This window comes from Melanostigma gelatinosum, assembly GCF_949748355.1.
Source record: "Melanostigma gelatinosum genome assembly, chromosome: 12".
Lineage (NCBI taxonomy): Eukaryota > Metazoa > Chordata > Actinopteri > Perciformes > Zoarcidae > Melanostigma > Melanostigma gelatinosum.
This window is the reverse complement of record NC_136645.1, coordinates 18,140,342-18,157,837: the sequence shown is the minus strand read 5'-3', so window position 1 is coordinate 18,157,837 and position 17,496 is coordinate 18,140,342. Positions and strand designations below refer to the sequence as shown.

Here is a 17,496-nt window from a genome sequence, read left to right as displayed (position 1 = left end):
AAGCCTATTTCCCAAAATGTTTCTTCCAAACTTCACCAACATTGTTTGTTCAAATGAACGCCCTACAGACCAACATGGAGAAACGTCTTGTCACTTTACACGGTCCTGAGGCAGCGTGTAACAGTGTTGGTGAAGCTGTACACTCTGGTAACAATTTACGTCATCCTAACCATTCACAAAATCCCTTTGTGCTTTGCACAAGTCCTGTTCACTAACCGGCACCTCCTCTCCAGACACATGTTCTATTTTCAACTCATCACTTCCATTCGGAAAGAAGGGTCATGCAGGTGATGACTTAGCAGTAGAACCAATTCATCTAAATGCAGATAAGGCCAGAAGGATCATATAATGTTTAATTAAGACTGCGTGAGCTAATGTGTGCACTGTCAAATTCACTGTGCTCTGATGTCAGTGTGAGAACATCTGGCACTCAAAGAGCATGTGGAACCGTCCCATATGATTTACAGTATGAAATCATTTATTAGAGGAGAGTTTGGGGATTTCACTAAGACATGCTGATTCAATTTTGTTGTTTTAAAACCCTTTTGTTGTGTGTAAACTTACAATTGCACCACATCTCCCCTCCTCCACCCTTCTCCTCTTCACAGTGAGCTTCACTGTGGCAACAAACCTACAGAAGGGGTAACCTGAACCGCCCCCCTCTCAGTCTGTGTTCAGATCACAGTGTGCACCTTGTTTTCCTCCTCTGGACGCCACAGAGCAGCTCTGCTGGCCCTCAGGATGTGGAGGGAAGGGCCGCCGCCGCCGCCGCCGCCGCCGCCGCCGCTGCCAGATGCCTCGGTGCTTCCGAGTCCTCCTCATCAAACCTTTGCTTTGAGCCTCTGAAAGCCAGTCCGGAGAGAGTGACGGAGCTGAGGGGAAAGTGAACCTCTGACCCAACTGTCACAACTGCAAACACTAAACTCAGTCATTGCTCACCACCACCCAGAGACGCCACACGACCCTGCTTCCGCTCTGCAGGGATCCCTGTGCATGCAGCCCAGAGAGGCCGAGAGGTTTTCTGATGCCTCTGTGGCATTGGGTCTTCTGGTCGCAGAGGATAATGTGATAATGCTTGTGGCAGGCAACGTACAGAAAGCTCACGCCATCGACAACTCACAGTGCCAGATGTTGAGGTGCTCGTCTTTGCTGCATGACAAGTGTGATTGTCTCTAATGGGAAGTCATGGTGTCATTGTTCATGCAATTTTCATGAATGATCCTCATACCTACAGCTGTTAGGAATGCCATCATTGCACCGGGAAAGTAAGGAGATTAGACTGTCTGGCAGCAAGCGATTCTCGTGCCGCCAGTGTTGCGGACAGCTGCTACTGAGATTATGCTGCTGCTAAGACAACAGGTCAAAGGCCAAACAGGAACCTGCATTCAGCAGGTGCTAAGGAGTGTGAAGGCAGGACCATAGTCGTCCCGACATGCTCTGTTTCTGGCAAACATCCATCCCTACAGGATGATATCTAGAATAGCTTAGCTGCTTTGGCACGTGTGTGTGAAGCTTGGCGGTCACAGTGCAGCCATAGTGGGGCACTGTATCATTGGGCTTACGATGATTACTCTCCTTCAGTTTGTCGAGCGAAGCCTGGGATGTGAGGTTAAAAGCTCACAATTTTCCCAACGGAAAATCACAGACACAGATACTGTTATGAAGGTGTGTGTTGAAGGCTGCGAGCTGTCTGAGGGCAACAAAGCCTCTCTTCACAGAGGACATTCACCAGGTCAAGAGACCAATACAGGATCTGCTTAAAACGGTCTACACACTTTCTCCCTCCCTGTCACTAAACGAGACACACAGGGACTTGCTTGTGTAAAGGCTCCACACAGTGTGGAGGTAAATGGCTTGCCTGTCATTTTTTTGGATCAATCTACTGCAAAATATTGGTGAAGTTTGTCCTTCTCAGCAGTAAAATATTCTATACCGCCTTTTAGTTCACAGCTATTCAAAGACGCAAGACTTTGGCCTACAGTTGTCAAGAGAACATTTGTGACAGAGTTTGTTCAAGGAGGTTTGTCAAAATCTGGCCTATTTTATTTGTTGCCTCTATCGAGGCTGGTGGACTTATGACCTCAAAACATACAAAGCTCAAAGCAGCTCAACACAAGTAGATAGATACGATGATTTAATGTAAAAAAGAAAAGAATGCCTGTTTTGAAGACGTTCAGCTGGCTTGCAGGTGAAGATGACATAGGTCCAGTAACATAACCCTATAAACCACTTCTGCCTGCCCACAGCATGTTCCCACCTCCTTCTCAAAGGGTTTGAATCAGGAGTAATATATCGGATCTTAGAAGTGGGCCCAACTCTTCATTTTACCTTCATTTAAGCCACAGATGATGCACAACAACACATGCATGATGTTGCAGATAAAAAGTACAGGAACGTCTCCATTCCTTTGAGTTATTAAGTCAACAGATATAATTTGGATGATATGAATGTTAGATTTTATATGTGGGGTAAGACCTGGTGCAGCGTGATAACCCCACTTTAGAGATGTATGGCTCTGAGATTTGTGAAATGCGCCTCGTAAGTGAAAAGTTTGTAAAAATCCCTCGGTGAAGTGCACAGTTCATGCAGTGACTTTACCACCAGTACAAAGACTGGACTGTTTTTCCTCTTCCCCCTGCACCTTAACATTTCTTTGCCCTTACAAGGCAAGAGGTTACTGCTTAAAACGACTTCAAATCAACTGCATGGTTTTACAGAGCCATTGTTTTGCTGTCCTGTTGAACTTCAACACGGGAAAAGAACACTTGGTGTCATTAGTTTTATCTGCAACTATTATATTCAGTAGAAAGGAGCTGCACTGTTGTCTGGCATGCTGACTATGCATTTAAAAGCAAGTAGTGAACACAGGCTCTGTGTCGAGCCCAATGAGCGATGTGGATTGGTTTTGTGGCTCAAGATCTTTGGCTCTGAACCACATGCAAACATTTATTTGGGCCAGTGTCCAGTTTGCAATTTGTTTAAGCAGGTAACCCATGCAAGTAGGTCTTATTGAGGGTTGAATACACACCATTCCCAAAGGGGTCTGCACATCAGTTTTGACACGAGGGCATATTTTGTCAAAATCCGATGCAGAAAACAGGGATCTTTTCCTCAGGAGAACTAAAGCGCACACGCATACCTTCAGAGATTCCCAAGGATCTGTAATTGACATCCTTTCTGCATGGCCAACTGTTTAATGTCTGACAGGCTGTGGCTTCTGCTTCCACTGATGCTTACTTAGAGAAGCCAGCAGCCCTGCTTGACACAGTGGAGAGAGTACTGATAGCTTTTTGCATCCGCCTCCTTGGTCTGAGTGAAAGGTTTGTGCGCTGGCGTTCTTTCCTCTGGCCTCCTTGGGAGTGAGAAGATCAGTGACCCAGCTCCTCTGAGGAGCTACAGCTGCAGGAGCCTGAGAAACTGACAACCTATCACACTGCAGATCTCTATGGAGCCAAACAAGCATTTCAAATCTCCTTAAAAAAGCGTGACCCCGTTAACAACATGGATGTTCTCAGCTGTCCGGACGCCCCATCAGGGTCGCTGAGTTCATCCTTGTGCAGAAAGTTAGTGGGCCGCACCATTATCCTCTCCCTCAGCTAGTTCTCCTTAGAGATGACACTCTGATGACCCAGACTCATGCCTGCTTGAGCCTAATTAAAAAGGAACAAAACCATTTTTAGACTGACCTTCTGACCGCTGGGTGAATGTGGCCCCTTCAAAGCCTTTGTGGTTATCAATTACTGAATTTCAGATGTAGTTCTAAATATTTAGAGGAACGGGAACATTATATAAATGTGAATGCACTTAAACAGCTAAATTACCCAAGACATGCTATTAAAAAGCACTTTACACATTGCGGTAATTCACATTAGGGTCACAGAGGGTCAGGGTGGGAGTATGCCAGCAGGCTTTGGATGGAAGGCAGCAAAACCCTTCTGACACATAATTATTCATAATAGAAAGTGATTTAAATGTTGTAATGTAACTCTTGGCAGGAAAGTGAATACGTTTCCAAAGTTTCCGTGGTGCTGCGTCATGGAAACCCCAATACATTTTGATTTCTGTTTATTGATCACACAAATTGTGTTCAGCTACTTACTTATGCTAACAGTGTCTGCTGCTGATAGAACAGATGAGCCAACAGACCAAATAAACGCTCTTCTGAGCTTCACTGTCTAAATCAAAACCATTGCCCATGCCCATGATTTACTAATACATTTGAGTAATGAAAGGATAGGGAGGAAGGACACTATAAATGCACTCATCCTTTGAGGATCCCAGTCCCATAAATAATGCCCCCTGTTGTTATATCAGCCCAGTTATTTATCTGATCAAGGGTAGTAACGTGATCCCTTCCTCCCTGCGTGCATGACGCCTATTAGAGTACAAGATTTTGGGAACTCCTTAAAGTCGATGGAAGCTGCAGATTCATTTGATAATTCTCTGTATCGGTGCATCGCTGCAGGCGACTCTTTTGCACATCGTCAAAATGTTCTGCAGCGTTATCAAAATCCTTAATCATAGAAAGCAGCCACTTGTGACACACATGCTCTTCATTCGTGCTTATTAATTCTCTTTCAAGATCTTCAAATGCACCTCTCACTGTGGTAACAAGCTCTGTGGCTGCCAGGCTTGGATTACTGCAGCACGGATGGCAGTTATCAGTAGTACCACTGGGCGGAGGTTAATTCACACTTTACTTTAATTACACAGTGATTTACACAGGATGCTGCAATGGTGCACATTAAACTTTATAACCGTTGGTGCTGCGCTACCCTATGATATATCAAAATCCCCGACTACGACATCTAATAATCACTGCAGTCATTTACAGGTTTTCTTCCTCTTCCACATGAGGCAGTCAAAATGGCATCGGTTTAAAGGTGGTTTTCAGATGCAGCTTTTCCTGTGATTCAGCCCTTACACGTTTATCCTCAATGACACATGCTGCGTGTTTAAAGTTTAGTTTGCCTCTTCACTCAGTCTATGTTAACCGTGCCAAAGTTGAATCCAGAATCACTGTGAAAGATGACGTGATAGATTTTCAAAACGACAACTCGGGGTGACCCGGTTGACCGTCACATCCCCCAGCGGACACCTCGTGGTGTGATGCTGTGAATGAGGAGGACCTGAATGAGGAGGACCTGTTTTACAGGTGGTCGACTTCTCCTTGACAACAAGTCCAGTTTCAAGTCCAAGTCAAAGTTTGTTGAATAAACCATTATAAACAGGTATCCATGAAATATACTGGGGATCACTCCAACTGAGGGAATGAACAATGTAAAAGGTTTGAGTGGATTGAAGGCGTATTACACGTCATATTTCACATCTATCAACAACCTTACTTTCTATGTTCTGTTGAGGTCGCTGAAGGAGGCTTACAGTACGCATACCAACATGCTCAGCAATCTGCAAATCTGTGACTCTAACTGTTTACTTTTTGTCCCCACAAAAGCATTATATATTGGGATTATCGACACACAGAACGTGTTTCTGTTTGTAGATCTCACGAAAAAAAAAAATCTTCATTGACCCCATGTTAAAAGTAATTTCTGCAGCGCTGCTGTTATTGTCATGTAGCATTACATCATGCGTCATCTAACGTTGTTCATCTGCTTTTTTATTTCTGTTTACTCTGACGGCCAGGTATGAGAAAATGGCTTTAAAGCTAGAGTTGGTAATCTTGAGCATCTTGCAAGAATAGGCTAGATTTAGAAACTATATATACTAGTGCTATGCTGCATGACCAAAACTCTGTATCACTGTATTTTCTAAGCATCTGGTATTTTCACTAGGGCTGTATTGGCAAGCACCTTACGATACGTATCGCGATACACGTGTCACTATGTGATATATCGCGATACGACATGATAAATATTGCAATAAAGATAGACCTGACAATACAACTTGCTGTATACCACCAGGATAGTCTAATACAAACATAACATATATTGATAATACAGCTGATACTACTTTAAAATGTATTTGTATTTCACATAGTTACTCAGCAGAGAACACACTGAACTGAAATGCACTTGCCATAAACAATTATATGGAAATATAGTACATATTGTATTCTCATTGTGTCACTGAGCACTTTTTTTACTAAAATGCACTTGCCACAACTTCATTTGAAAATAAAATACATCCTGAGTTCTTTTCTTATTGTGCCACTGACCACTCTTACATGTAGATGCCATAAACATCATAAGAAATAAAGTGCATTCAGTAAAGTTGTCTGTCACTATGGCTGGGTCCTTCCCAATTATTTCCCATTCCTCCAGGTTCTGTTTTCAGGAACTCTGCGATGTTTCTGCCTGCACGAGAGCCAGCATTCGATTGAGGGTTGCACGGGAAAAGCTTTTTTTAATGCAAACCATACTGTGAGATTGTTTACATTATCGTGAAATACTATACTATTTTTGACATATTATACTATGGCTTTCTTTAAATGTTTTTTGACATACTATACTATGACTTTCTTATGACATTTTTACTACTTTATGTCAGGTGTCTGACAGGGCTTGTGTGTGCTTTGTTGTTGCTGTGTTTGTCTTTCAGTGTTCCTGGTTGGCTTAAGCTGGGTGCCATCAAGGAGTCGGAGGCAGCTGGCTGCTGTTACCAGTACCAATAAGACCAGCGCCATCCTGGGAATTAGGGTTTTTTATTTTCCCCTGGCACCACCATGTGCTATGTTGAACTTTTGATTTGTTGTATACTTTATCAGTTTTATGATTCCTTTTTTTTTATCACGATTGTTTTTTTTGTTAAAATTCTTAAGCAATTTTTTTGTTGTGGTCTTAGAGCCGGACCATAAAACTATATTATGATTTTAGTAGAACATGAAATGTATGTTTAACTGAGGGATTAAATCCTGCCCTCCAACTCTACAAAGCTTGATCTGTTGTCATTAATGGGAAAACAAAAATGGGGACTGTCAGCCACGAAAACCAAAACTTTCTTGGGTTGCCCACCTAGGTGTTCATGTCTCTGTTTGACTCAAAGCTGAGCTCCAAGAAAATAAACAGTGTTCTGCCCGAACAACTACAGCGGGAAATCTCACATCTTGACTTACTCAGGTGAAAGACTTCACCCCCAGGGTTTTTATACGCTATGCTATGACATTTTCCTGACTTTTATAGACATGCTGTTCTTTGACTTTTTCATACTTTTTAATTTATTTTTTCGACATACTATACACTGTTTATAACTTTTTTCAACATGCTACACGATTACTTTTTTTTGACATCCTATACCATGACTTTTTCTTGGACATCATACACTATGACTTTTATTGACGTGCAAAACTTTTTTCAACATACTAAGATTTCATCACGACATTTTTCTACATGCTATCCTATGACCTTTTGACATTTTTCGACATACTATACGATGACTTTTTATATTTGTTTGCATGCTATACTATCACTTAATTATGACATTTTATATTATTACTTTTGTATGACATTATTCAACATGCTATACTACGACTCTTTTAAAAACTTTTTTTGAACATTAGTTTTTAATGAATTTCTTCTACATTATACTACAACTCTTTCATGATTTTCAACATGTTATACTATTACTTTTTTGACATAATAGTGTCTTTTTTTACTTTTTTCGACATACTATAATAAGACTTTTTTCATGATTTTTTTCAACATAAACTGTGATTTTTTACCACATACAAAACTATGACTTTATAATGACTTTTTTTAACATACTACACTCAGACTTTTTAGGACACTTTTCAACATACTATACTATGATTTTTTCAAGACTTTTTGAAATACTATTCTATGGCTTTTTTATGGCTACGTTGTGATTGAGAAGTTGCAACCACAGAGTTGTCCAGTCTGGGAGTTGTATATGTTTACGTCTGACAACCTTAACCATTTCACACTGTGTTTTCAGTTCACTAACGTTAACCTTTTTGCCAAAATCCAAGATGGCAACATAATCCATATTAACTCCCTTGTTAACTCGTTCATTACTCCTGGTAGACGGTCAAACGTTCACCCGATATTGAGCAGTAATTTGAGATTTTGGACACTGACTTCTCATCATTTCAGTGTTCATCAGTGTACATATGGACACTACTTTTTCATCACATTGTGGACATTTTGAGGGCACTATATAGTGGATACATTTCCATACTCTTAATTTCGACACTGAATATAAAACGGTTAACCATAAAGTGCACTGTATAGCAAATAGGGAGTGAAATTCAGACACAGCCTACGACTGATCCACAATATCAGCTCAGATATTATAAGTCCCCCAGTCTGGCCGTAGTGCTTTAAGTGGTTGTAGCTATAAAAAGTTGATAATTCATGATTGTCCTGTGTGAGTTCACGTAAAGTGCAGTTGAAGTTCACCTCACAACATGATATATAATATCATCATCATCATCGAGTCATCTTTTTTGTTCATCAGTTGTTTTGAATCCTGGACTCTGAGGGTGGAGTTTATACGAACAAAGTATGAGATGGGACTGGGCTTCTTGTTTAGTTGCTGCACAGTGAACCTGACCGAGGTCAGAGGTGGAGCTGAACCATCACTCCTGTCCTCACATGAATGACCCGAGGGAAGGGCAACAAAGGGATGAAAAAGTGGAGGACAAGGGAGGAGCGGAATGACAGACAGAGCGTAATGCTCAGCCCTCACTGCACTTTCACTTTTCATCAAGTATTTTGGCTGCACACGAGCTGAAAGAATGCACCGCGGGGCAGCCTGCAGCATCATCTCCCCGCCACTCCCTGCATCAAACCCACGTCTCAACATGTATTCAGTCCAGGGCCAATGTGTATCCTGAGCATCATCTTGGGGGGATATTTGTCCACCCTAGGACGTACGTGTGTCTTACATTATTCTTATTTTATGTTTTGTCCAGAGGGCCACCTGGATGTGAGACTGAATACAGACCTATTTAGAGAGTGTTTGACAAGCTGCACTGACTAATATCAAGTCCAGTACATTATACACATTGATAAACTCACTCTAAAGAGTTTTTTTTATTTTTTTAAACACTTATCTAAGATCCTCAGTGGCTTAAAATAATCTCCTCCCTCTACTGATCAATCATCTACATACTCCAATGATTTTTTTAAAAGTGGCTTTTCCACAAGCTCTTTTCCCGCTACACCTTGTAAAATGGTGCTGACGTCCCAAAGTAGACTGCTGGGTTGTAAGACTAGCTATTACTGACCTTACCACAACCTATCATTCCGCTACAGTGAACATTTAACAGAGAGTCAGGTGGTTGCTGTAAACTCTTTCCACAAATACAAATCAGGCAGCAAAAGCAAACATCTCCTCTTGGTTCCTCTCATTTTAGCTTTGATACATTGTGTCTAAAACTGAGTGGACGGCATAATTGTAAGGTGTAATTTATGTTCTTCCAAATACTCCCACGTGTCATATCTGACCATTATTTCAATTTTTAAATATGTAACCTGTAGCTCAGTCTAAGCACCTGCTCATACCACAAATGTATAGATAAATTCTTAGTAAAATACTACATTCTTATATATATATATATATATATATATATATGTACCAACACCCCACTCTTTCCACCCTCACACACTCAGCGATACACACACACCATAAATAAACAGCGAGCAAGGAAAATGAATTTGCTCATAAAGGACAGATGTTGCCATTGGATACAAGATTAGACTTGGCTTGAAGCTTCCCCTGAGAGAGAAAGATAACACTCTCACAGTAAATGATGTTATGTGTTGGGTGTGCAGGCCAGTGGAACAGTAGCAGCCAGTGCTGGAGAATGGACACACTCAGCCCTGAAGGCTTTCCACTGTGTAAGCCCTGAACCACATCTTCTAACTAAGGGTGATAAAGGGGCCGAATCCAAAATGTTTAAGGAAATCCCTTTCCACCAGTTCAACAATTTACAATCAGGCCTTTCTTACTAAACATAACCATGCTCACAGCCACCTCACACATGTTGCTGCACACAGTCGGTCTTTCAGCAGCTAATATATGACTGTAAGGCAATTGACAAGTTATGACAGGGTTATGATCAATACCATCACAAACTCAGAGAATAATCCAAACACATTTGAAGTGAGACACGTGCATTCACTTGAACAAAAGCCTCCCATCCACATGCTGTTTTCATAAAGGGCCACTTGAAGAAACACTCACACTGTTTGCTCAGTCAGTCAGAGGTCCTCGTTGTGTTGACTATTATTCTACTCTCTACGGGGTGGGCTATTTCACTGGAGGTATCGAATGATCACCTTTTCTGTTTTCCCTTGAGTGGATGTAGTGGTCAAAGCATCAATGAGCCACTGTGGAGGTGCAGGCGTCTGACACGCAACCAAAAAGGGAAGCTGTCAATCATCTCCGAGGTTCAGACCACCTCAATAATGCTCTGTCTTCTGTCAGCTTGAAAATAAAATGTAAAGCCCATCGTGTAATAATTGCTTTCTACTGTAATTACATGTTATTGTTAAAGTAATTGCTTGTAATAATGTTGCTAAGTGATTAGCTCATTTTGCCACACGCAGGTATTTAGTTTATGTTCCGACATGCGAGTTGAAAGGTGTGGAAATAACATATGGTCTTGCAACTAGTCCACTATAAAGACCATTTGTTTACTGTGCAGGATGCTCTCACTGAAACAGAGAAAAAAGGTGATGACTAAACCCTGACACTCTCATTCCTGTCTGGCATCATGAAAGAAGCTCTTCAGTCATGATAGGTTAAAAACACACACACACACACACACACACACCATGCAACATCTCTCCCCTGAGGAGAAGAGAGTAGACCTGGGTGTGGTTGCAGCTCTGGGGCGAGAGTTTTGCATGTTGAACTCCTTTTTTAATTTCTTCTCATGGTAAAGTCAAGCGGTTTGGAAAACAAATCTCATAGGACAACCTTTATTAATTGCAGAAAATGTTTGCATTTGCAGTCTGTAAACATCTGCAGGGAAAGATGATGCAGCTGCCGGACCACACAGACCACAGGCAACACCACCAGTTGACCAAAGGAAGGGCCTTTGGGAGAGAGGTGGGATTGATGTTCCACTTTTCATTAGAAGAGTTTGGAGTGCACTAAAATAAAGCTCCAAGACCGACCACAAGCATTTAGTAAACCGTGCCCTGGGAGCTGGTGACCCATCCGAGCTGAGTCTGTAGCCTTGTTATTAGATGGTGGCTTGTTCTGGGGTCTTGAACAATGTAACCTCACTTGTCAACAACTCCAGAGGCTTCCAAAGTGCAACAATCTGACATACCCCCAACCTGGAAACCTAATCCGATCTATCGCTCAACATTGCAGAACAGATTTTACTCTCATTAACGGCAATGGACTGCATTCCACACATCAGTGGTTGCAGGCAAAGCACTGGCTGATTCTAAATGGAGCTTGAGGAGCCGTGGAAATCAGCTGAAAACAGACCTGCAGCACCATCTACCTGCAGATGAGAGGACGTGTAGAATAAGCTGCATTAAGCTATTATTGTTGATTTATTCAAAAGAGAGCGATGTGATGCGTTTGCTCTTTGGGTGGTAAAAAAGGATTAAAAAAAAAGAAAAAAGCAGTTAAGCACTTATCTACGTACGATACTAGTTAGTACCTGATGAATAAATAAAGCTGGAGAAACTTTTAATGATTGTATTTATTAATGCATGAGGAAAGCAGGAAGCTATTGCAGTTCTGCTCAATACATTTCCAACTCTAGTGAGCAAACACAACAAATCATTGGGTCTGCTACTTTCAAAAGACAATAAAAGTAGTTTCATCGAAAAACTATGAATGCAAATGGAAATAAAAAAAAAAAAGATTTTATGATCCAAATTCACCAGTTATTATTTGATCTTTTCTCAGTTATCATACTTGCATGTGCACATGTACAGAGAGCACTTGGTGATCAATACCATCAACATGTCAAAACATCAGGCGTGTAAAATGATCCAGCTCTGTGCAGCAATGTCAGGTTCTGCATGAACGTGCTGCCCTCTGGAGGCAAGAGGAAGTTCACTTGTAATTTTGCAAAACAAATCTTGAGAATAAATAATACAATTTCAAGTAACAAACAATGTTTTAGGAGTTTAACAATACAGTTCAAAAATAACTAACTAGCAAAGCCTTCCCAAAAAACAGGAAATGTTTCCAAATGTCATATTTACACATTATAGCTGTAATAAGCTGCAACGGGGTTGCTCCAGGTTTTTATGTTCATTTATGTTAATGACATCTCGTAACCACAGATTGAAACAGTAAAAATCAACGTCAGTTAATTTTTTTGTTTGAACAAGTTAAAATCTAGTTCAAAAAGCTGTTGTGTCCCCAAAATCTTTGTTCCATTTGGTGTACATAGTAAGAGTCGCTGAGCCAACACTGGGCTTAATGCGCTTCAGGGAATCCTCAAAGTCTTTCATCTTGATGTTACGCATCTGTGTATACAGACAAACACAAATACATACTGTCACGTACTTCTTAAATGGGCAGAAAGGAAATATCTGTAGTATTGTGAATATAGCAATACCTCACTGGCAGCCATACTTCGGACTTGGTCTGGACCCAACTCTGTGTAAGAGAGGATTTTCATATAAAAAAAAAGCTGCAGCTTTAGCTCGGCACGGAGGCTGAACTACACACCAACGATACTAAAATGTTAGGAGGACGTCTTACCTCTAATTGGCCCAAGCGCAGCATCTTTGGCTAACGACGTGAGATCACTTCCTGAATATCCTGCACTATTTCTATCAAGTCAAATATCAAGGAATTAATGCACATACACAGAAACATAATGCTGTGAAAGGCTGTATGGCATTTAAATATCAAACTCACTTTGCGAGATAGGACAGCTCATTTGTGCTCAATGGACTCCCGTGCTTTTCCAGAAGGTTTTTCAGCAGCGTGAGTCTTGTCTGGAGGAACGAGAGTTACATCCTATCTATAAATGAACTTTAAAAATGCAACATTCGCATTTCAAAGCTAAGAAAGACACTGATCACAGTAATAAACTGTCAAAATGGTTCCAATGTAAATACCTCCGCATCAGGCAACGCCACATAAATCCTTTTTGCAAAGCGCCTGCAAGATTACCAGGAGAGGAAAACTGCAGTGAGCTTGTAACAAAAGAAATGCATAACAATTGTGCAGCGTGTGGAGCTGCAGCATGTACCTCAGTACTGCTTCATCGAGCTCCTGAGGCCTGTTGGTCGCTCCCATTACGAGCAGCCTGTCATCCCCTCCTGACTGCACCTGAAACCAAGAAGCATTGTCGTGAGAATAAAAGCGTAGCTCTGTGAGATAACAGACTTAAGCGCTCTGGAGCGGGTGAGTGATCAGATGTCAGAGGCTGCTCTTACCCCATCGAACTCAATGAGGAACTCGGTTTTTAATCGACGAGAGGCCTCGTGTTCTCCCTCCCTCCTTTCACAGAGCAAGCTGTCAACTTCATCTGAATGGAAAATCATGTTTAAAAAAAACCAGTGGTTTATTTATGAACTGCAATTTTGGAGATACAATTGGTGTTTGGGGCACATTTAGTCAATAAATAAACGAGAGCAATACAAACCGATAAAGATGACAGAGGGTTGCAATTCTCTGGCAACTGCAAACAGTGCTCGTACAAGCTTCTCTCCCTCTCCTACCTGTGACAGCGGTAGACAAGAAAGGTTAAAAAAACAAACCTACACGAAATTGAGTGTAGTGTGGAGACCTACTCCAGACAAAAAGAGCACTAAAAGTGTTTTCTTACATATTTAGACGTCAAACTGGCTGCGCTGATGTTGAAGAACGTGGAGTTTGACTCTGCGGCGACTGCTTTGGCCTAGTAGAGGAAGCCAGGGTTGCATTTCACATCATAACACTGAGGCAGTTTGACCTGGACAAATGTGTTCGCTGTGTTGAAAAGAACATTTGACTTACCAGCATGGTTTTCCCATTTCCAGGCGGGCCAAATAAAAGCAAACCACGTGCCGGAGCTCTCAGGCCGGTAAAGAGCTGAATGGCGTGTTAAAAAAATGTTAAATGTAAATCTGAAAAAGCAGAAATATAGTAATCTGAGAAAAGATATGAATGAGTGATCACCTCTGGTCTTAAGGCAGGGAGAATGACAATCTCTTGGAGTGCTTGCTTGGCCAAGTCCTGTCCCGCAATGTCTTCAAAGGAAACAGACGCTCCACTGCAATGAACACAGGAAGCTAATTAAACTGCAGCAATTGTTTGTTATTTTTTACAGTTATTTGGTTTATTATTGTTGTAATAACAATACTTATAAATACCGGTCAACAATGTCATTCATAATCAAGTTGGCCAGTTTGCTGTCCACATTCTTGAAGTTCTTCATATCCCTCTTTGGGGGCTGTTTCACGGCTGTGGGTTTTCCATTTATAGCTTTTCCAGCCCGTGGGGTCAACTTAGCAGGAACAAAAACATCCAGAGAGCAGTACACACGTCATCAGAGTCAGACATCTTTAAATAACAAACAACTGGGCAACTAAATGCCATTTAAAAATCACCTTTGGATCAGTGGATCTGGATGGGGGTCTAACGAAGGTGGAGGGCCTGATGTTAGTGGACACGCCTCGCGCTGCAGGCTGGCTTTTGGGCACAGGCTTTGGTTGTGGAAGATCATGATTTGAAGTCTTCAGTGGATTACTCCTCCTTTTAGATGCCATTGTCGTCTCTGTGAAGCAGGAACAGTATTCATATTCAGCATCCCTGTCCAGAGTCAGATGACTGATGAGTCTAGACTTGGCGATGATAAACAACCATGATGCCACTTACCCAGAAGAGCAAGCCTATCTCTTGCCATGGTGAGATTGGTGACCATTTTATCTTGAAGTCTCTTTGATCTGTCATATTGCTCTCCTGCTAACACAACGTGGTGTATAAGGCAAACGCATTTTACACTGTGTACAATCAAAAGTATAAACATGTATACTACCTTGTCCCGTGATCTCTACAGCAATCCCCCTTTCCAGCTCAGAAATCCCCTTCTTGTACCACTGTACAGCCTCCTCTTTATCTCCTGGCATTACGGGGAAGAGTGCGTTACAAGCTGCCATGCGACACAATAAATATGTCAATCTATAAACAAACCTGTGTCATGTTCGTCGATCCTTAGCGCCTTCGATACATACTCAAACGCCTGTTTATGGTAGTTTTTAATAACTTCACCGCTGTCTTTGCTTTTACTTGCCATTCTTTTGGCCGGCATTAGCGTTCATTACGTTCAGCGTTAGTCGCCTTTGAGGTGTGTACGCTTGCTAGTTGTCCTCGCCATTCCGTTCCGTTCAGACCGGGACTGTATACAGGAAGTGGACATCGTCGTCGTGACGTCAGCCGTTGGTTTGTGGACTCACGTTTTGAAGCCTCGAGTTCAGCGTTTACACGGTCACCATCTTGGATTAAAGCCGTCGCCATTTTGACTTTTTGCAACCTTTCTTTCTTTCTTTTTTGAGGTTCATTGGCGGTTGGAAAACAATGAATTGGCGCATTACCGCCACCAACTGGTATGGAGTGTGGATCAGGCTGTCTAGTACTGATATAGTTTAATATAATAAAAAAACAATTGCAAAAAAATAAAAATAAAGAAAAAGGAACAAAAAAAACCCAACAGGCTCATATTTTCTTAATAATATTAGTTAGTCTATGATACTGAAATAGTACTCGATAACATTCACTTTTTGAGTTATTTTGCAGAATATCCACTGCATCAAAATGTACCTCCATCTTGCCGAGGTTTCCAATCAGCTGTCTTCTTTCTTGCTCATATTTCTGACATTGAACACTAACGTGTTCTATTGTTTCCTCTTGCCCACAATAGTCGCATTTGCCTGTTTCATGTTTTCCTATTTTTAGAAGCATACAGTGTGTCCGAATCTAACACTTGGTATCACTGTTTCATCGCTCCTGTTCCTTCCTCACATCCCTCTGAATATGATCCTTGATTTAGGATCCTGTTGGCCAGTTGATGTGATAACCTCCAGATTACAGCGACTGCAAAACATAGTCTTACACTGAAAATACAACAGGAATCTTGTCTCTGGTAAAGATAAGGACAACATGATGAACTGAGGAAATTAGAAGATTGAAATGTAAATTAGATGATTGAGGCTGAATATTTCAAGTGCATTGCTTCTTTATATCAATATGCAATTCCACACAATGTTGATGGAAAGACATTTCCCTTAAAATCTTATTTAAAACAAATACAGACACTTTGCTCAGCAAACGACTGTGACCCATTTGTCAACACAATCATCACATTAATACCAATTATCTGCTAACGTTGATATTTTTCCAAACTTTCCTTCATCATTTCAGCAACATCAGGGCTCTGCAATACATCACAGCAATTCATCATATGTGATTACTCACTGGGATTGATCCCATAATATCCACTTCTCTTGACAGTGTTACCTGCTCTGTACTCCATCCCTCTGACCTTCAGTCACTTCGAACTGTAAACCACGTCTTGTGCTACTGAACCATGAGTTGTCTGTATTGTTTCACAACTACTGTTCATCTTTAAGGCTGATATAATAATCACTCAATGAAAACAACAAACTTACAACAAGATAGAAAAACACATTTTTTAAATGTTTGTGATCCAGATTTGTATACCTTGAAGAATTGTAAACATTACACAACCCGTCTCTGCTTATTCTAATACAACAAGTATTGGAAACGAAATTGAGAGAGAGAGATTAAGTAAATATATATACATATACATTTATTTATATTCATTTATTTCTCAATGGATCTTTCCATTGAGAGACAAGAGCCTATTGCAATAAGGCAGAGGACAGTTAACAAACACAACAGCAGCAAAACAAATGTGACCTCCACCCACCACGCCTGGCTCCACCTGACCTCCACCCACCACGCCTGGCTCCACCTGACCTCCACCCACCACGCCGGGCTCCACCTGACCTCCACCCACCACGCCTGGCTCCACCTGACCTCCACCCACCACGCCGGGCTCCACCTGACCTCCACCCACCACGCCGGGCTCCACCTGACCTCCACCCACCACGCCGGGCTCCACCTGACCTCCACCCACCACGGCGGGCTCCACCTGAACTCCACCCACCACGCCGGGCTCCACCTGAACTCCACCCACCACGCCGGGCTCCACCTGACCTCCACCCACCACGCCGGGCTCCACCTGAACTCCACCCACAACGCAAGAAATCAGGATCGGGAGATCACTTACTTGGTCATCGTCGTCGAGGATCCTGAAGACTTCAGGGAGGCCGTCTTGTGCAGGACGTTCGATGACGTAGTCGCCACCAGCTGAGAGGGAAACATTTAAACTGTCAGGATTTCTCATAACATGAAATATTAAAAGTGGATCAGAATGTGAACACATTTTCTTTATTCAAACAATAAAACTTTGATTATTTTTGTCTCCGAGATTGCTATGACAAATGTGCAACATGACACTTAAATTTAGATGTGATGAGGTTTAAAAAAGCCCTTTAACCTTTTCTGGGTTCTAAACTTTTT

The 17,496-nt window shown here is 41.7% G+C and overlaps 1 protein-coding gene across 1 annotated transcript; it reads right to left on the bottom strand.

Moving 5' to 3' along the window:
• Positions 1 to 11,628: 11,628 nt before the first annotated feature.
• Positions 11,629 to 15,275, bottom strand: spast (spastin). Its single transcript, XM_079280018.1, has 16 exons — positions 15,085 to 15,275; positions 14,930 to 15,013; positions 14,770 to 14,853; positions 14,502 to 14,668; positions 14,265 to 14,398; positions 14,071 to 14,164; positions 13,909 to 13,983; positions 13,739 to 13,810; positions 13,556 to 13,631; positions 13,347 to 13,438; positions 13,160 to 13,239; positions 13,026 to 13,068; positions 12,823 to 12,902; positions 12,664 to 12,734; positions 12,518 to 12,558; positions 11,629 to 12,425 (listed from the first exon to the last, which is right to left on the bottom strand). The coding sequence occupies exons 1-16, from the start codon at positions 15,200 to 15,202 to the stop codon at positions 12,300 to 12,302; spliced, it is 1,437 nt and encodes a 478-aa protein (XP_079136144.1). The 5' UTR covers positions 15,203 to 15,275; the 3' UTR covers positions 11,629 to 12,299.
• Between the last annotated feature and the right edge of the window lie 2,221 nt (positions 15,276 to 17,496).